Source organism: Lampris incognitus, chromosome 17 (genome assembly GCF_029633865.1).
Source record: "Lampris incognitus isolate fLamInc1 chromosome 17, fLamInc1.hap2, whole genome shotgun sequence".
Lineage (NCBI taxonomy): Eukaryota > Metazoa > Chordata > Actinopteri > Lampriformes > Lampridae > Lampris > Lampris incognitus.
Window position 1 is genome coordinate 39065239 of NC_079227.1, and position 22017 is coordinate 39087255.

The 22017-nt window shown below is 43.5% G+C and overlaps 1 protein-coding gene across 1 annotated transcript; it reads right to left on the minus strand.

Annotated features, from left to right (window-relative positions):
• Positions 1-12210: 12210 nt before the first annotated feature.
• LOC130127767 (H-2 class II histocompatibility antigen, E-S beta chain-like) lies at positions 12211-21627 on the minus strand (the record flags this gene model as incomplete). The annotated part of the gene is made up of 5 exons (XM_056297490.1): positions 12211-12236; positions 12825-12938; positions 13046-13113; positions 13628-13841; positions 21342-21627. Coding segments are annotated over 5 exons (708 nt in total), but the record flags the coding sequence as incomplete, so codon positions are not given.
• Positions 21628-22017: the final 390 nt, after the last annotated feature.

The window sequence follows — 22017 nt, forward strand, 5'->3', positions numbered from 1 at the left end:
CTTTTCATACGGAGTATTTTTTCCTCTGATGTATTTATTTCATAGTTTTGATATTTCAATGTTATTGAGCTAAAAACATTGATGTAAATGTGACTTGTACAGTTGTGTTTTTTGCCACATGGTTTTCAGTTGTGATACGGCTCTACTGTGATGGAGGACACACACCAGCTAATGCCTGTAACTTTGGGAAGTGTTGCTGAGCTCTACTGTCCTCATGCCATAAAATACTTTTTATGAAAATGAACTGCCAAACTATTGTAAAGACGGTGTAAAGTTGTATTATGTAAAGACAAGAAGACCTACAAGGCTTATACACTTCAGCATTTTATTAAAACGGTATTCACTGTAAAGTTAAGGCATTTATACAACATAATGTAATTTATTTAAGAAACCTGTCTTGTTTCTCTTTGGTTAAAAAGTTACCATAGTGAACTTTTGAAGTAAATGATACAAAAATGAAAAACTATGTTGTGTACATATATACATATATACATTCACTGAGGTATTTTTTTAAAACATGGCTTGCTTCAATTTCAGATTTTAAGGTGCAAGTGTTACATGCTTTGTACATTGAAGTTCTAAAGGGTTTTACATTTTCCATTAAAATGGATTTATCAACCTTGTGGTTGCTGTGGTTTGCATACCGGCTAGTCAGGGACTGTGTCTCACTTGTCCCAAACCCGAGGAATGGATGTGTACTAACGAGTCAGAGGCTTTGGTACAGTGCAGAGTGCAGTACACTGCTGAACTGATTTCTATACATGACTAGAGTGCTACAAAGGAAGGGACAGGGGTTAGCTTAGCCTGTTAAATTGCTAACTATGCATTATATACTACATAGCTGATGTTCGAGCTGTACTTTTACTGCTCACCCTTATTACAGCCGGGCAGCAAAAGTGAGCCGGGTGTCTTTGTCCAGTTAGTTTTTCCCACTCCTGCGGAATCCCAAGATGTGTTCTCAGGTTAACTGGCAGATTGAATTTCTCCCACACTTCCTGGGTCTTCCTCGAAGTGGACCCCTACATGGAATGCCGTTTCCAATTCAAACTGGCTACTGACCACCACCTTCCCGAGTAACCGAGTTCTACCCTGCTGGGAAAACCCTCCTTCCTGCCGCTGGGATCCATCAGCCCAGAGTTTTGCTTTGAGACCGTCACTGTCAGATGTAATGCATCGCTGTAACCGCTAGTAGGCGTTTCTTTTATTTTGGGGGGGTGTCTTGTACTTTGGGGGCGTGTCTTGTACGTTACGCCCCTGTCCTTCAGTCCGCAGACGTGCTGTTGGGTTTTTAAGCTCTGCTGGGCGTCCAGCACAACGTCTGGACGGACGTCTATCTGTCGTCCTTTAGATGGTACTGAGTAAAACTCGTGTTCGCGAGTATTCTCTCGCAGTACTAGAGCGCCACTTCGTTACCCTGCGTCGTATTGGCTACTGTGAAAGAAGTCTGCGTTTTTATTCAACAGTACCTGTCTGCGGACTGCCAGACAGGGACGTAAGGCACAAGACACGCCCCCTAAGTAAAAGGAACGCCCACTTGCCAGTTCGTGCAACCTTCACATTACAGAAACCTTTCACATCACGTTAAAAAGACCGGGCCGCTCCGTAAGCATTTTACTCCAGGGCAGAAAGTGTGGGGCATAAACCACTTGTCACCCCAACACAGATATTTCTGCCTCCTCATCTAAAACCCAGACTGATGGGACATGTTGTGAAAGCAGGGAACAAAGGAGGTGATGGACTTCACTATCTGAGACAGATGTTTCCAAGAATAACTGGTGCCAAGATGAAGGAAGGCCTTTGTGTTGGTCCACAAGTCAGACAGGTCCTCAGTGACAGGGAGGTAGAAGATCTGCTAGTGGGCCAGGGAAAACAGCATGGAAGGCGTTTCAGGATGTTGTGGGGGATTTCCTTGGCAACTACAGAGCACCAAACTCCACTGAGCTGCTGGACAACATGCTTAAAGCACACAAAACCATGAAGTTACACAGGTCTATGAAAATTCCTGTTGTGCACCACACGTGGACTTCTTCCCTGCTGGACTTGGTGCAGTCAGTGAGGAACATGGTGAAAGGAAAGAACGAGTCTCTCTCCTCCCCCCACCTTGTATGTTGCAAACATATCGGCGATTCTTAACCCCAGATGCCGGTGGTTCATATTGCCCCATTAGTTTAACAAATGATAGCTGAATGTTTTCCAAACTATTGCTGATCCGACTTGGTTTCTTCCTCTTATAATTGAAGGTGATTAAACAAGCTTCATTGAAAATAGGGTGTCTCGGACCAATATGAGGAAATTACTCATCATTATCCAATATTCTATTCTATTCTAACTTTATAACTACAGAGGTATAAAGTTGATCAGCCACAGCATGAAGTTTTGGGAAAGAGTGATAGAAGCTAGGTTAAGAGGAGAGGTGATGATCAGCGAGCAGCAGTATGGTTTCATGCCACGAAAGAGCACCACAGATGCGATGTTTGCTTTGAGAATGTTGATGGAGAAGTATAAAGAAGGCCAGAAAGAGTTGCATTGTGTCTTTGTAGATTTAGAGAAAGCTTATGACAGAGTGCCGAGAGAGGAGGTGTGGTATTGTATGAGGAAGTCAGGAGTTGCAGAGAAGTATGTAGGAGTGGTGCAGGATATGTATGAGGGAAGTGTGACAATGGTGAGGTGTGCGGTTGGAATGACAGATGGGTTCAAGGTGGAGGGGGGATTACATCAAGGATCGGCTCTGAGCCCTTTCTTGTTTGCAATGGTGATGGACAGGTTGACGGACAAGATCAGGCAGGAGTCTCCATGGACGATGATGTTCGCGGATGACATTGTGATCTGTAGCGAGAGTAGGGTGCAGGTTGAGGAGAGCCTGGAGAGGTGGAGGTATGCACTGGAGAGAAGAGGAAGGAAAGTCAGTAGGAGCAAGACAGAATACCTATGCGTGAATGAGAGAGAGGACAGTGGAATGGTCAGGATGCAAGGAGTGGAGGTGACAAAGGCATTTGAGTTTAAATACTTGGGGTCAACCGTCCAAAGTAACGGGGAGTGCAGTAGAGAGGTGAAAAAGAGAGTGCAGGCAGGGTGGAGTGGGTGGAGAAGTATGTCAGGAGTGATTTGCGACAGAAGGGTACCAGCAAGAGTTAAAGGGAAGGTTTACAAGATGGTTGCGAGACCAGCTATGTTATATGGTTTGGAGACATTGGCACTGACGAAAAGACATGAGGCAGAGCTGGAGGTGGCAGCGTTGAAGATGCTAAGATTTTCACTGGGAGTAACGAAGAAGGACAGGATTAGGAACGATTATATTAGAGGGGCCGCTCAGGTTGGACGGTTTGGAGACAAAGCAAGAGAGGCAAGATTGAGATGGATTGGACATGTGTGGAGGAGAGATGCTGAGTATATTGGGAGAAGGATACTGAATATGGCGTTGCCAGGGAAGAGGAGAAGAGGAAGGCCAAAGATGAGGTTTATGGATGTGGTGAGGGAAGACACGCAGGTGGCTGGTGTGACAGAGGAAGACGCAGAAGACAGGAAGAAATGGAAACGGATGATCCGCTGTGGCGACCCCTAACGGGAGAAGCCGAAAGTAGTAGTAGTAGACTCATCATTATCCAATATGCGAAAATCTATCAAAAGCAAGGTCTTGTTATTTCGCTTGATGCGGAAAGGGCCTTTGGTAAAATAAGTTGCCTTACCTTATTTAGTACCATGGGACGTTTTTCCTTGGCAGGGACTGAATCAACTTGATGAAGTTGATGCACCATTCACCGAGGGCCAGTGTGGTGGTTAATGGCACGGGATCACCAGAATTCCTGTTGGGTAGGTCTACACGTCAAGGGGACTCTAGTCCCACTTATTTTTTCCATTAACCATTGAACCACTCGCCGGGGCTATTAGGAGCCACCCTAATTTAACAGGAATTCAATCGGACTTACTACATAGAAGATTGGTCTGTATAGGGATGACGTCTTATTGGTTGTTGCTGATCTACAGGAATCCATCCCTCCTATCATGTCAGTCATACATCATCTTTCAGGATACAAGATACATTTGAACAAATCAGTGGCTATGCCACTTGGGTGTGATGAGAACACACCAAACTTGCTGGACTTTCCATTATCGTGGTCTACTTCAGGATTCACATACTTAGGGGTTTTCAGAACTTGTCACAGTCCATCTGAGTCATTGTTTTTGTCTCCTCTTGTTTCCTTGTCTCGTGCTTCCTGTTTTAATTTGATACTCACCTTCTTAGCTGTGTCCCAATTCAGGGTCTGCATCATTCGGAGGGTGCAGCCTGCGCGGTCTACGAAGCCGAATCCTCCGGAGGCTCCTCCGTATACCGCGTTAACGATTGTTAAATGGGACGGTCTAGCCTTCGGTGGATTTTCTGGTTGCGTCACCTTATCCTTACGTCACGATTACTCTTGGGTCTATGGGAGACATGGCGGAGGACGTTCTGAACACGTCAGCACTGACGGAGGAGGACAAGACAAAGTAGGACCAAGTAAAGCAAGCGTTCATAAACATCTCATATGCAAGCATAATGTGATCTAGGAAAGAGCTAAATTCAACAAACGTAGCCAGGAGCCTGGTGAGACGGCTGAAGCGTTATTACTGCTGTGCATCAACTGGCTGAGCATGGTCAGTATGGACTTCTCCAAGACGAGATGATCAGAGACCGCCTTGTGGTAGGTACCAGAGACCATGGACTTGCAGAGAAGTTACAGCTAGATTCTGAGTTGACTCTCATGAAAGCTGTCACACAAATCCGCCAAAGTGAGGAAATTAAAAAGAAACAGCCTGCATTGAGACAGAGTAGCACAGATGGCACAGAGGCAAACATGGACGCAGTTAGATTCAAGTTCAAACAGAAATACTCTCCACACGGAAAAAGTGGTTTTAAACCAAAGGAAAGAGGGCAAAATAATGCAAATACTAAATGTGGCAGATGTGGGAAGACACATGAAAATTTGTTCAATGCATGTCCCGCGCGCACTGCTGAGTGCAGGAAATGTAAGAAAAGGGGGCATATTGCCACTGTTTGTAAAACGAAAATGAGAGTGGAAGAAATTAAGGAAAATGACTTGGATGAAAGCGTAGAGACATTGTTCCTGGGCACAGTGAATTGTACAAGATCCAACACATTCTGGCAGAAATCGGTTGCAGTGAATGGTCAGCAGATGACGTTCAAGTTGGACACGGCGCTGCAGTGACAGCTATCCCGGCACATTTGTATTCACAAAAGCGACATGGAAAGCGGCTACTGACAACCAAAAGACTGTGTGGACCAAGTAACTCTCCCATAGAGGTGAAGGGACATGTTGCTGCGGATATTAGTCACAGTGGAATTGTAGCGAAGCAGCAGGTGTATGTTGTGCCAGGGTTAGTGACTCCTTTGCTTGGCTTACCAGCGATACAAGACCTCTGCCTGCTCAGCCCTGTGCAAGCTATCACAGCAGCTGAGGCAAGCTACAAAGAACAATATCCCAGTTTTCACAGGCTTAGGTAAGCTAGAGGGAGAATACAAAATTAAATTAAAAGAAAATGCCACTCCCTTTGCCCTCGCTGTGTTACGCCGTGTGCCATTGCCCTTAAGAGGAAAAGTTCAAGAAGAGTTAAAAAGGATGGAGGAAATGGGCGTTATTTCTCCCATAGAGGAAGCTACAGAGTGGTGCTCAGGAATGGTCGTAGTACCAAAACCTAATGGAAAAATTAGAATATGTTTCGACCTAACCGGCCTGCACGAAAATGTGTGCAGGGAGCGACATATTCTTCCAGCTGTTGATGAGACGCTAGCTAAGCTAGCTGGAGCTAGGATTTTTTCCCAGCTGGATGCCACTGCCGGTTTTTGGCAGGTGCCTTTGCACAAAGATTCAGCCCCACCCACCACCTTCATCACACCATTTGGCCGTTATTGTTTTAATCGGCTTCCCTTTGGAATATCATCCGCACAAGAACACTTTCAGAAGCGTTTAACGCAGACGCTTGATGGCCTAGAAGGAACTTTGTGTCATGCGGATGACATCCTGGTGTTCGGTGCCACGCCCAAAGAGCATGATGACAGGGTGCATCAAGTGTTGCAAAGACTGCAGCAGCGGGGCCTAACTCTGAATGACAAATGTCAGTTCGCAGTGAAGCAGGTCAAATTTCTCGGACACGTCAGTTCAGAGGGCATACAAGCAGATCCTGAGAAGATTAGCGCAATTAGAGAGATGCCACCACCCAAAGTTGTGGCTGACGTAAAACGCTTCATGGGGATGGTCAACTATGTGGGGAAATTCTCCCCTAACATCGCAGAGCTCACTGGGCCAATCAGAGAACTCCTGAAAGCAGAAAACATGTGGATGTGGGGAGCAGCGCAGCAGTGTGCCTTTGAAAAGGTGAAAAACGAGCTCAGCTCATCTACTGTCCTTGCCAGTACAGTCCAGAGAAACCGACCAGGGTGTCAGCAGACGCATCGTCTTACGAATTAGGAAGGGTCTTATCTCAGCTTCAAGAACCTGGAGACTGGAGGCCAGTGGCTTTCATATCTCGCAGCATGACTGAAACAGAGAACAGATATGCCCAAATTGAAAAGGAGGCCCTTGCTGTCACCTGGGCTTGCAAAAGATTTCAGACCTACCTCCTGGGCCTACACTTTGTGATGTGAACCGACCACAAACCGTTAATCAGTCTTCTCAGCTCAAGGCCGCTGGATGACGTCCCGCCTCGTATAATACGCTTCAGATTGAGACTTCTACGTTTTTCCTACTCAATTGTACATGTACCACGGAAAAATCTTATTGCAGCTGATGCTCTATCAAGAGCTCCACTCCAGCGTACTACAACAGAGGAAGACCTTGTGCTTCAGAACGACATCACAGCTCAACTCAATGAGGTCATTCAGCAACTCCCGGCCTCACCTGAGAAGTTGCTACAAATAAGAAGAGCACAAGAAGAAGATCCAGTGTGTAAGCAGCTGTCCTCCCTGATCCACACAGGATGGGAAAGAAGCAGTTCTGCGCCACAGTTAAAGCCTTTCTGGCAATACAGAAACGACGACCTGTTGATGGTGGATGGCCTGTTGATGAAAGGAAAGAGAAGACTGATTCCAGCAAGCATGCAACAGGACATCTTGGACAAAATTCACCAGGGAATGGTGAAATGCATGGCCAGGGCCCATGAAGCAGTGTGGTGGCCTGGGCTGACAAAACAGATCAGAGAGAAGGTACGTCAGTGTGAAATTTGTGCTAAAGAGAGTCAAAATGCCACCGAACCTCTGATGACCACACCCTTGCCATCATGCCCATGGGAACGGCTACCAGCTGACTTATTTGAGTGGAAGAAGGGTCAGTATTCATTCATAGTCATCGATTACTATTCAAGATACATTGAGGTTGCCAATTTAACAAGCACTTCAGCAACAGCTGTGATTGTGAAAATAAAAGTCATCTTTAGCCGCCACGGGGTGCTGGATACACTCGTCACAGACAAGGGACCGCAGTTTGCTACTGCAGAGTTCGCAGATTTTGCTAAAGATTACAATTTTCAACATGTTACCAGTAGCCCCCGTTACCCGCAAACCAATGGGGAAGCTGAACGTGCAGTAAAGACTGTGAAATCCTTGTTGCAGAAGAGTGAGGACCCTCACAAAGCGCTTATGGTGTACAGAGCAACTCCTCTTGCCCATGGAGTATCACCGGCACAGCTCCTGATGGGGCGCAACATCCAAACACCCCTTCCGGTGTGTCCACGCACTCTCAAACCAGCATGGCCAGACTTGAGAGCTTTTGAGTTGAAAGACCAGGAGCTTAAAAGACAACAGGCTGAAGGACACAACAGACGACATAGAGCACGGGAGACACCACCACTCCAGCCAGGTCAGAGAGTTTGGATACGGAATGTTCCACACACAGGAGTCGTCTCTGGATCAGCAGGGACACCACGTTCATACGTGATCCAAACCTCAACAGGCAGTCTCCGAAGAAACCGTTCTCATTTGAGAGTAGTGCCTTCACCGTCTGGAAGCCAGCCGGACTCTGGACTACACACCAGAGTCGGCAGGGCAGTCAAGCCTGTTAAAAGACTGAATTTGTAGTTTAGTGTTGTGAGTATACACGGAGCAGAATAACCTCCATACCACAACAGGGAGGATCAGGTAGTCTACCCTACCTCTCAGTTAGGTTATGTACTTGTCTTGATATATTCATAGGTTAAAAAAAAAGAAAATGAAAATGAGATGTGAAATGTGTGTCTAGATATGAGATGTGAAATGTGTGTCTAGATATGAGATGTGAAATGTGTGTCTAGATATGAGATGTGAAATGTGTGTCTAGATATGAGATGTGAAATGTGTGTCTAGATATGAGATGTGAAATGTGTGTCTAGATATGAGATGTGAAATGTGTGTCTAGATATGAGATGTGAGATGTGAAGTTCATTTAACCAGTCTACATATGCTCACGTTTACAGAGAGGTTTAAGGTGCCAGCTGTTCCCCTGCCTTGTTGGTAAAATCAGCATTAGGCTTTATTAACATGTGATTTAATTGTTCTGTAAAGATCCTGAAAGTATCAGTGTAAAAGGGGGAGATGTAGTGAGCAGGTTTTGATATGTAATGAGCGCGCATGCGCAAGTGTTGGGACTTGAAGACATGCCTAGTAAAAGGTCAACGTTATGCCTTGGTCTCCGGTCCATTCATGACTAATATCAGTACTATAAAGTACAAGACAACATGCACCCCCAAACAAACTCTGGGGACCGTCCTCTGCTCAGCAAAGTTTGTTCCCCCTAATTTGTGAATAGTTGTACATTTTAAGACTGTCGCTTAATTATTAATTATAATAAAAGAAAAAATTCAGTCCTTTGTTGCCCGTGAAATGTTTGTTAACCCTTTTATAAATGGTTGTACTTTAGTTGTAAATAGTAAAAAGAATAGATAACACATATAACAAAGTAACAATGTTTTAATTTATAAAACATCTAACGTTTTGCACAATAAACTTATTCATAACAATTAATACCCACACAAAGAACAACAACCAATCAACGCCTGTCTCTCATTCTGGCTCCAGTAAACAGTTGCTGGTTGTCTTCACGGAGTGGGATGAACTGCTCAGTTTGTTCCTTGCTGCCTTAAACAAGCTGCCATGTAAAGCATGTTGTGTGTTATGTCACCAGACACAAGGCTTCTTATGGACTACATTCATCATAATTAAAACGTTTAACTACACTTAACGGTTTTACAGTCTGGAAATAAGGCAGGACTCACAACTTAACCTGACATTAGTTCATCTTGGTGCATTGATGTAGATAATATGAAGTATCAATAGTCTATAAAATGTCCCGATCATCTTAGATATGAGTCCAGCTTGTAAAGTGGAACATGGGAAAGTGAAGCGTTATAAGGCTTCAGTTCAAAGCTGAAACTGAGGCCTCACATCGAGCCGTCGGCTAGCATGCTAGGTGGCTACATGGAAGCAATACTAACCTCACGTATCTTAACAGACATTTTGAGCTTTTAAGCTCCCCTGAAGTTTAACATATCTGGGTTTCAAATGAGTAGAAACCCAGTACTTACATTTATAAGGGAAATCTTGCTCGGTGCTTTGAACAGACATTCGTCCGCCGCCCATTATTTATTTATCTTTATTTGTTGTTGGTGAGGAGAAGGGGCGGAGCAGCGGCGCGCAAAGCATCTTGGGATATGGAAGTCCGCGAAGGATAGTATTTTTTTTATTGAACAAAACATATAAACAAGAAAATATTACATCACAATAGGACAAAAAGTAGTTACAAAAATATAAATTATTTCAAAATTAAAATGTACATATCCATAAAAAAAGAAAAGAAAAGACAAAATAAAAAAGCTCGAGATACAGGTTTTAAGTTAAATTATATTCTTCACATAGTCTTCTGGTTTTGCTGGCTTTAGGGTTCATACATTCTTTTAAAGATTCTAAATAGGATGAAATAAGTGCTTTGAATACACTAATGTTTGGACGCTGGTGTGCAAATTTGGTACAATGAATATGAAATTTAGCAAATATTAATAGAAGGTTGATAATATACATTGTTTTCTGAACTTATTTCCTCATTTTGTGACAGACCAAATAAAACATGTTGGATGTCCAGTTTACAAGAAGAGTCAATTTTGTTATTTATGAGATTATTTAGATCAATCCAAAAAACATGAGAGTAGGTACAATCCCAAAATAAATGACATATGGTTTCATCCACATTGCCACAAAAGGAACAGAGTGTGTCAATATTAATCTTGTATTTTACAAGAAGGTCCGCGAAGGATAGTAGCGGTGCATACATAGACATATAAAGAGTAGACGCCGCATTGGCTGTTGGGGCGCGAGAAATACGGCCGCCATCTTGGACCGGTCATCCTACGAGTTGCCTAGCAGCAGAATACACGACACGACTGAGAAAGATGGCAGAACACTGTTCAGCATATTCCTGCTCCAATCGACGGACCGTGGAAAACAGGGCTCGGGGGATTACTTTTCTCAAGTAAGATTGAACATACGGTGGCACCACATTGCAAAACTCACCTCTCTTGACCTGCAGAGAGGGAGCACGAGAAAGAAACTCTGCAGAACAGGTCTCTTTCAAGGGTTTTAGGGGTTTCATGTCAAACTTTAACTAGCAACTTTTATTCTTTCCCCTACATTGTTTATATATTTATCTCTCTTTAAAACATATATGTATATCAGTATTTATTTTTTATTATTACATCATACTATTGGATATAATTACGATATTATTACAGGATTATACCCCTTTATTATACACATACACACACTGTATACTTCCTACACTCACATGTAAATATTTTGTGTTGTTGTCAGTGTTTACGTTTGTCCATTGTGTGTAATGTACTGGTCACCTATGTAAGCAACTTTGTACATGTGTAAATATGGTTTGGGGCGGGGATTTATATATATTTTCATTTTCTCTGATATATAACATATATTGTTGTTATATATACTGTAGATATATAATGTGTTCATATATTGTTTATATATTTATATAGCCTAATCATATATTGTTTCTTCAACTTATTAAAATAGCTGACTTTACTGCCACTGTCTGCTTCTGCCTCTCTATCATATTTTACCTTGTGTGTCTGTGTGTGTATGTATATATATATATATATATATACACACACACACACACACACACACATATATATATATATATATATATATATATATATACACACACACACACATATACATATATACATACACACACATACTGTGTTTTGCTAAATACCGTATTGTTCCGAATATAAGACGACCCTGATTATAAGACGACCCCCCCTTTTTCAAGACTAATTTTTGGAAAAATACTTTTTGAAACACATTGAATAAAACAAGGTAGTCTGTTTAACAGCTTTTAAATAAAATTATGTTTTCAATATATTTTAGATGAAATTGTCACATTTAAATAGAAAAATGTAAATACATTTGTAAATGAATGACTCATGGTATTTAAATAGCATACAAATGAAAATAAACTGTAGTCTATTGAGACTATCCATCTCCTAGTGAAAAAATAACCATTTCAACATTTCAATAACTGCATTAACTATCGAAGTGGTCCAATTTTAGAACGGTCTTGAAACAAATCTGACTGAGTGAGAATGTATATTGACATTCAACAGTCTAGACCTCGAATGTAAGACGACCCCCACTTTTTCATACGTATTTCCAGGGTAAAAACCCCGTCTTATATTCAGAACAATACGGTAGCTACCTATCATACATCACATATATCATATATCAGAATATTCTATTACTGTCAAGCCAACTATGAACATTAAAATACGTCAAACCATGTGTCCTGTATCATAGCTACATGTATGACGTTTTCAGCAACAAAAAAGGCGTGGAAATCAGTTTGGTATTCAGCGAGTTATGATTGATTAACTGCGCTGACAGTTCATTGCGCCTGCCAAACACATTACACTGAGTGGAGCGGGTGACCGGTCCAAGATGGCGGCCCCACGGCTCGTCAGCGCCAATAGGCAGCAGCGGTCGATGCGGCGTCTACTCTTTATATGTCTATGACATCAGAATCTGTAGAGCATTAGTAAGAATACGAGCAGGAGGCAATGAGATCCAGCAGGGGGCAGCACTGACAACCTGGGAGAAAACCTTCAGGTGAAAGCGACACACACTGGACTGCCACCAAAACAACCAACGAGGAAGAAGCGTCACTTCCTGCTTCAGCTGGTTGGAACCAGAACACGCCCTGTTAAAAAAGACCAACGATAAGAAAAGTGGTGAAGAGTGAAGAGACTGAAATACAACCAAACAAGTCTGGCCCACTTCAAGTACTGATGACACCCAACTTAACTATTGTTTCTTCAACTATCTATAAGTACTAATGTGTACAGTGTACTGTACATGTGTACTGATATGTATAGTATACTGTCTATATGTATAGTGTACTGTCTATATGTACTAATATGTACAGTGTACTGTCTATAAGTACTGATATGTATAGTGTACTGTCTATGTATATGTATAGTATACTGTCTATGTATATGTATAGTGTACTGTCTATAAGTACTGATATGTATAGTGTACTGTCTATGTATATGTATAGTGTATAGTCTATATGTACTGATATGATATAGCGTAGTGATACATAGTGTACTGTTTATATGTGTTTGTATTATAATGTAGTGATGCAGTATACTGCGTATATGTAGTGGTATTATAGTGTACTGTGTATATGTAGTGGTATTATATTGTAGTGGTATTGTAGTGTAGTGTGTATATGTGGACTGATGTGAACCAGTGTAAACCTGGTCTGGACTGATCTAGTGTTACTGACCTCTGGCCTTCCTCTTGTAGTAGATCAGACCTGCCAAAGACAAAATCAAGCCCAGAAGCAGACCTGACGCTCCGATGGCGATCTTGTTTCTGTCTGATTGTGACATGGAGGGATCTGGAGAGACAGACACATGTCTCTATCTATAGACACATCTGCATGTTGACCTGTCTCTCTATGTCTTCATCACCTATCCATGGACAGAGACACACATAGATACTCACTCCAGTCCACTTTCTTAGGAGAGGGGAAACTGGCGTGTTCCACCATGCAGGTGATCTTCTCTCCAGACCTGAGATGAAATAAGTGAAGAAGAAGAAAACACAGGAAATAAACAACATATCAACAATAAATAAGACGTGATGTGATTGGATGAGGTAAGTCTGTACTTTCCTGTCTGTCTGCACAGAAACTATTCGAGTCTGATACTAAACATCAGCCCAGTTTAAAACACGGTATTAATACACAATAAATACTCTGTCGTCCATCTGGGATCTCACCTGTAAAGAGCCACGCATCCCACCTTAAATATACAGCTGGTGTCTACAGAGCAGACACTGAGGAGACACGTTCCACCTTAAACATACAGCTGGTGTCTACAGAGCAGACACTGAGGAGACACGTTCCACCTTAAACCATCACTTTGTGCTTTGTTTTCCAGTCATTGTGTGTGTGTGTGTGTGTGTGTGTGCGTGCGTGTGCGTGTGTGTGTGCGTGCGTGTGTGTGTGTGCGTGAGTGTGTAGTGTTAAAGTGTTGTGTATGTATTTGGACCGGTCCATTCGGTATTGAGTCTAAGTGTTCTGACCTGGGCGTGTACTCCAGGTAGGAGTGGATCTGGTAGTACCAATCACCATTTGCCAGCTCATCGGTGGAAGTGACGTCAGAGGTCACCGGCTGTCCGTCTCTCAGCCAGGTGACACTGATGTATTTGGGGTAGAAGTTGTAGACACTGCACATCAGCATGGCCGGATGTCGGCCACTATGGGGCCTCACTGAAGTCAGTCTCACACTGGGCTCAGCTGGTAAAGAATAATAATAATTATTATTATTATCATCATCGTTATTATCATCATCATCATCATCATCAGGGCTTGAAATTAACTTTCTGAATCAACGTCAAATGTGTAGAGTTGCTAATCCTCAGAGTATATAATGTTTGGGGCCACATGGTGGCGCAGTGGTCAGCGCAGTCGCCTCACAGCAGAAAGGTCGTGGGTTGGAATCCCGGGGTAGTCCAACCTTGGCGGTTGTACTGATGTGTCGTAGGTTAGCTTACATTATTACGACAGCGGCCCCCAGAGGAGTTACCATAAACTGATTTACGGCAGTGCCTAGCAGCGCTGGAATAAAGCATGTTAAACGGCTCTTCTGCGGTGAGTCGCCTCAGTCCAGCCCTCCGCATTGAGGACTAGACTCTGTTATAGCCGGACCTCAAACAGGACTCATGAAAACCCGGCACGTTACTGTAACATGAGACTCATGCTAGATCTGCTGGATGATGCAGATGCAGTAAATTCTGAAGCACTTATTTTGTTCCTAGACTTCTATGAGGCCTTTGACGTGATTGAACTCACGGTTCTGTTACAGTCCGTCGAGGCGTTGGGCTTTGGGAATAACTTTGTTGGCATTGTCAATATGTTTTACAAAGATATGAATAGTTCTGTTATGATGAACTTTAACAGCTGTAAAAGAGTCCAGATGAACAGAGGGCTCAGCCAAGGCTGCCCTGTTCCTCCTCCCTTATTTATTTGAGGGGCTGAATTCTTATCAGTTAATATCGTGAATGATGGACGTTTGGAAGGAATGTCGGGTTTTGGTGGAGACTTAAAAATCTCACAACTGGCAGACGACACCACTTTGTTTTGAAGGACAAGAAGCACGTGAGGAACTCTGTTACCTCAGGTAACCAATGTTCCAGGGCCTCGGACCTGCGACTAAATGTGTGCACATGTGGAATGTTGTCTGTGCGTGATTGTAGCGATTGTGTAGTTGGAAACATCCGGTAAAAGAGTCCGTTAGGTATTTGGGAATATATACAACTACACATCTTACAGCTAGACAACATCTCCATTTCTCCAACAGATTAAAAAGACCAAGTCTGTCTTCAGGATTGGTCTTGGAAGGGGTTTCTCTATTTTAGGAGGAGTTCTCCTCTCCAAAGCAGAGGGCCTGTCTCGCTTTGTGGGTCCATCTGTGTCTCTATTGGTTTATGGTTCTACCGCCACAGAAGCAAATAGAACTTTCTTAAATGTCATTTGGAAGAATAAACCACACCAGCTTAAAACATGTGTCCTGTCCAGCAGTGAAGCAGAAGGAGGTCTGGAAGTTCTAGATTCCGTTGATTCTGGTAACACAACACACAAACACGCTCACACTTGTTGTGTGACGGTGAAATGTCCCATAAGTGTTGGACTGGTGTGGAGTCTCGTGACTCTGTCCCTCCTTTAACATGAGACACGTGATCTGCTGCTGTCTTCATCCAGAAGATGTGCTCTTCAACATCTGATTAATTGTGTTACTGTAGATGCAACATGTGTACTCACAAACAGGAGTTGTGTAAATCACTACCTAAGATCCCTGCTTGTCTCCAAGAAGTGAGTCTTTCCTTAAACCTCTCAGCCTTGAAACAACAACACAAGTAACGAGCTGCTGACCTACTACCACACTTGTGTCCTGACAGCCGTCTGTTACTTTACATGTGTACACGTGTACTCCCCTTCTGTTTTGTTGTGTGTCTGTTCTTTGTTTGTATTATGTTGTTACCATTTATTAGGCGTCCAAGCCCCAGGGGCTGGGGACCCCTATTGTTTCTGCTCAGATTTTTATTTTTATTTTTCCGTTGGTAAAAGTGGTACTGCAGCCTACACCGTAACAGATTCTACAAAACCCTTTGGAGGCCTGGTACAGAACTACACACTTACCCCACAAGCAAAACATGACACTTGTCAACCAGTTGGTGGCGCTATTTTGAACGTAAACGCGTTTTGGCGTGTAACTCCCAAACCGTACATCGGACATGCAAAACCTTTACATGCACAGATTCACTGAGCATAGCTGAGTCACGTGGTATAGGCCACGCCCATTTCTGCTGTAATATCATTTCGCAAATTTGCGAAAATAGCCAAAACTACTTGTCCGAACTCCTCCTAGGCCGTGCGATCGATTTACACGAAACGTGGCACACATCATCTACAATCACTCAAGGCAAAAAAGTTGTCGAAAGAATTTTGATCCGTTGCTCGGTTTTGATTTGACAGATCAATGAACCTTGACTGAAAAACGGTGATTTTCCATGACGGTGCCATAACTCATCAATGCATTGACATATCAACTTGAAATTTTAGTCGTATGTCACGTATTGTCAAAAGATCCTAACTCCTGAAGTGCGTTTCATTTGTCCATTAGGGGGCGCTATAAATTGGAGAAGTTTATATCTCATAATTGGCAACATGGACTTGGATGAAATTTGGGGTGCGCAATCTAGGACCGTACTGGAGTTGATACATACCTAATATTTTTTATTTTCACACATATTTGATCAAACTATTCCAAAATATCTTACAGGACACGTGACACTACCAGCATGACGTGTGAATGTGTTCAGATGTTTATCAGCGACGGTTTTTGTGTTATAAGCGTTTAAAGTATAAGGGACAACATGCAGCTCTTTAACAGCAGCTATGCTATTGGTTCAAGGTGGCGGATCTTGTTCACAGCAACTCCGATTAACACGAAACTTGGTCCACCAATAAGTCATGACGCCCTGAGGCTCTGTGCATTATTTACTGTTAATTGGCCAATTTTAGACGTATGTGACGTATTGTCGAAAGGTCCTAACCCATGAAGTGCGTTTCATTTGTCCAGTAGGGGGCGCTATAAATTGGAGAAGTTTATATCTCATAATAGGCACTATGGATTTGGAGGAAATTTGGGGTGCACAATCTAGGCTCATACTGGAGTTGAGACATGCAATTTAGTCATAATTTAATAAGTGGGCGTGGCTTATAACAAAAATGTTAATTTCACCTGCGAAACTTAAAAAATGCCCCAAAATGTCCCCCAAATCCCCTGCACATCCTACAGAGCTGAGATGTTGTGAGCAGATCCAGTAAGTGATGCCAACACTTTGCTGCACTGCAACATAGGGTCAATTCAGAAGTCCGTCACTCTATATTTTTCAAAATATGAAAAATCATAAAACACAAACATTTCTGCACAGATTCATTCAATTGCTACCAACATCGCCACAGACATTCTGGAGAATGAACATATCAAGGGGGTCAAAGGTCATTCTAATCGGTCAAAACATGCATCCACACCAATGTACAATATATGCCTGTACAGTGTACAATATACCTAATATTTTTTATTTTCACGCATATTTGATCGAACTATTCCAAAATATCTGACAGGACACGTGACACTACCAGCATGACGTGTGAATGTGTTCAGATGTTTATCAGCGACGGTTTTTGTGTTATAAGCGTTTAAAGTATAAGGGACAACATGCAGCTCTTTAGCAGCAGCTATGCTATTGGTTCAAGGTGGCGGATCTTTTTCACAGCAACTCCGATTAACACGAAACTTGGTCCACCAATAAGTCATGACGCCCTGAGGTTCTGTGCATTATTTACTGTTAATTGGCCACTAGGTGGCGCTATGCTGCAAAATCATGAAATGCGCTAAAATTATATATCCAAACTATACTGCTCAAAAAAATAAAGGGAACACCTAAAAACACAATATAGACCTCCTATGAATGAAATATTTCAGCTGAAAATCTTTATTTATTAGACAGAGGAATGTGTTTAGAGCAAAATAACCTAAGAATGATCAATGGAAATCAAAATCATTAGCCCATTAAGGTCTGGATTCAGAATCATACTCAAAATCAAAGTGGAAAATGAGAACATAGGCTGATCCAACTTCTGTGGAAATTCCTCAAGACGATTCAAAATGAGGCTCAGTAGTGTGTGTGGCCTCCACGTGCCTGTATGCACTCCCTACAACGTCTGGGCATGCTCCTGATGAGACGACGGATGGTCTCCTGAGGGATCTCCTCCCAGACCTGGATCAGGGCATCGGTCAACTCCTGGACAGTCTGTGGTGCGACATCGCGTTGGCGGATGGTACGAGACATGATGTCCCAGAGGTGCTCAATTGGATTCAGGTCTGGGGAACGTGCAGGCCAGTCCATAGCATCAATGCCCTCGACATACAGGAACTGCTGACACACTCTGGCCACATGAGGACGAGCATTGTCATGCATGAGCAGGAACCCAGGGCCCACTGCACCAGCATATGGTCTGACAATGGGTCTGAGGATCTCATCCCGGTACCTAATGGCAGTCATGGTACCTCTGGCTAGCACGTAGAGGTCTGTGCGGCCCTCCAAGGATATGCCTCCCCAGACCATCACTGACCCACCGCCAAACCGGTCATGCTGGAGGATGTTGCAGGCAGCAGAACGTTCTCCACAGCGTCTCCAGACTCTCTCACGTCTGTCACATGTGTTCAGTGTGAACCTGCTCTCATCTGTGAAGAGCACAGGGCGCCAATTGCGAATCTGCCAACCAAGATGTTCTCTGGCAAAGGTCAACCGGGCTGCACGGTGTTGGGCTGTGAGCACAGGCCCCAATTGTGGACGTCGGGCCCTCATACCATCCTCATGCATTCTGTTTCTCACTGTTTGAGCAGAAACCTGCACATTAGTGGCCTGTTGAAGGTCGTTTTGTAGGGCTCCGGCAGTGCTCCTCCTGTTCCTCCTTGCACAAAGGACCAGATAGCGGTCCTGCTGCGGGGTTGTTGTCCTCCTGCAGCCCCCTTCACGTCTCCTGGTGTACTGGCCTGTCTCCTGGTACCTCCTCCATGCTCTGGACACTGTGCTGGGAGACACATCAAATCTTCTTGCCACAGCACGCATTGATGTGCCATCCTGGATGAGCTGCACTACCTGAGCAACTTCTGTAGGTTGCAAATACCGCCTCACGCCACCTCTAGTGGTGAGGGCACTAGCAAAATGAAAAACTAACCAAAGATCGGCCAGAAAAGATGAGGACAGGCAAATGGTCTGTGGCCACCACCTGCAAATCCATTCCTGTTATAGGGGTTGTCTTGCAAATTGTCTAATTTCCACCTGGTGGAAATTAGACAATTTACCAAAAGGTGAAATTGATTCACAAATCAGTGTTGCTTCCTAACTGGACAGGTTGATATCTCAAAAATGTGATTGACTTGGAGCTACATTGCATTGCTTATGTGTTCCCTTTATTTTTTTGAGCAGTGTACTTGTAGGCTGTCAGTGTGATCAAACTGAAGCTTTGCAGCTAGCAGCTATGTACTCTTGTGAGCACCCTTCAGTAAAGGACATTTTATAATGCAAACCATTATCACCCCAAGTCCACTCTACTGCCCTTTGACACGGCTACACAACGCACTACAGGAGTATAACTACACATTTCTTTCAGAATCAGCAAACAAGTCACAGAATGACCCATAGCAGCTGTAAGATAAGCCTCTGCTTCCACATCTCTGGCTCAGACACCGCCATTAGCTGCGTCTGTTAAGAACTAATCTCAGTTTCCTGATGACGCCTTCACGCATTCACTGCATAGATGCTGAACTCAGATGCAGCATACTCATGCTTCATTATATCCTCCTACTCCCACTTCAGCAGGTTTAATTAAAACACAAATAAGTTCCCTGAAGCTCAGAACAAGGTTTCCAGCAGGCTGCATTTCTCCCACTTTACTGAATAACTCACTGCAAGGCTGCCAAGAAACCCTCTGAAGTTAGTGGAAGACAACCTCTTCGCTCCTGTCAGCCCCACACTTGCCTCGTCCATGGGAGGGAACACTAGAATTGTACTTCTCCTAAAACAGATACTACACGCTCTTCCACTGTTAGTACTCAGTACTTAACACTCAACATTGTTGACAAGTATGTACAGCCTAATACTACTCATTTCCCCACCTCATCCCTACATGTCATTATATTCTTTTAGACACATATGTTGTTTTTCTTCCAGCCCCAACCCACACGATGTTAATAACCTGTTCCGGGTTCATCAATAATCCTTTGTTGACGTCATAGATGATCAATAGTTGTGCGCTGTGTTCACAACCATCCTCATACACCATCTTGACGGACAGCTTTACGACCACCGTCGCTCTTTAAGACTGAGACTTGCATCCGTCTAATAAGCAAACAGCTCAACTAGCGAGGCTCCTACAGACAGCCAGACCCGACTTACATACATGGGGGCTTGGAGCCCGTTAATACCTGCTGGCAGCGCTGCTTTATGTCGGGGACTGTCTCACACCCTGATTGGGTTCTTCTGACGTAGTTGTGTAATGATACTGAACCTGATGTGTGTCCGTAATACTACACACCTGTTTTATGTACCATGTTCTATTGTTCAATAATACACACACACACACACAAACACACACACACACACACAGACACACAAAGACACACAGACACACACACAGACATACAGACACATGCACACACACACACAGACACACACAAACGCGCACACACACACACACGCACAAACACACACACAGAGACACACACACACAGACACACATACAGACACACACACACACACACACAGACACACGCACACAGACACAGACACACACAAAGACATACAGACACACGCACACACACACACAGACACACACACACACCGACACACACAACTCACAGACGCACGCGCGCACACAACTCACAAACGCGCGCGCACCTACACACAGATACACACAAACACACACACAGACGCACACACGGTGAAAAACACAGACACGCACGCACACACACACACACGGTGACAAACACACACACAAACACACAAACGGACACGCGCGCGCGCAAACAGAAACCCGCGCACACCGACACACAACTCAGAAGTGCGAGCACACACAACTCACAAACAGGCGCGCAAACTTACATACGCGCGCACACATACACACACACACACGCACACACAAACACACACACACACAAACACACACACACACACGGACACACACGCGCGCATACAAAAACGCGCGCGAAGAGACACGCGCGCACACCTACACACACAACTCGCAGACGCGCGCGCGCACACAACTCACAATCACGCGCGCTCACTTACACACACGGATACATGCATGCATAATAATAGTACTAATAATAGTAGTAGTAATAGTAGTAGTAATAATCATAATAATAGTACTACTAATAGTAGTAGTAACAGTAGTAGTAATAGTCATAATAATAGTACTACTAATAGTAGTAGTAACAGTAGTAGTAATAGTCATAATTATAGTACTACTAATAGTAGTAGTAACAGTAGTAGTAATAGTCATAATAATAGTACTACTAATAGTAGTAGTAACAGTAGTAGTAATAGTCATAATTATAGTACTACTAATAGTAGTAGTAACAGTAGTAGTAATAGTCATAATAACAGTACTACTAATAGTAGTAGTAACAGTAGTAGTAATAGTCATCATAGCAGAGCAGCTCACCTGTCTTATCCAGTGCAGCTCGGTACCTTGTCTCTATATTAGGTTTGCAGTACGTCTCTTTCTGAGCTCTCCTTTGTGCCAGAAATGCAGGATCGTTGTTCCAGCGCTCTGCGTTACGGATACCAAGTTCAGTGTATCCAACAAACTTCCCCACAGTGCTGTTAAACCTGATAAATTCTATCTTATTGAAATAATGAGAGTATATGTACTCTATGTCAGGAAGCTCAGAGGAGGTGAACACACATGTGGCCAGGTAATAATGCAAAAACGCATCTGGAAGAGAAAGAGAAACAGGTTCAAGTTACTTAGTTGAATTGTTTTAAAGACAATAATTAAAACCTCTTTTCTAACAACACAGCAGAGTCCATCCAACAGAGACTGATTTACATATTTTATCTCACCTGCTCCATAGAAACCCACGACCAGGAGGGAGCAACACACAACAAGGCAGCATGAAGCCATGTGTCTGTCTTGCTGATGAACACAATAAACTGTCCTCCTTTACAGACTGACTGGTGTGGACTGCCCCCTGGACATAAACCAGTCCACCACCCAATCACCGCACTGGGCTGGCTAGCTCTCCCAACATCAGCCAATAGAAAAAACAGAGGCCTGCCACGTCATCTGTTACCAGGTAGAGGGTAGAGCCTAATGCTGGAAAGGGACAGAAACTCAC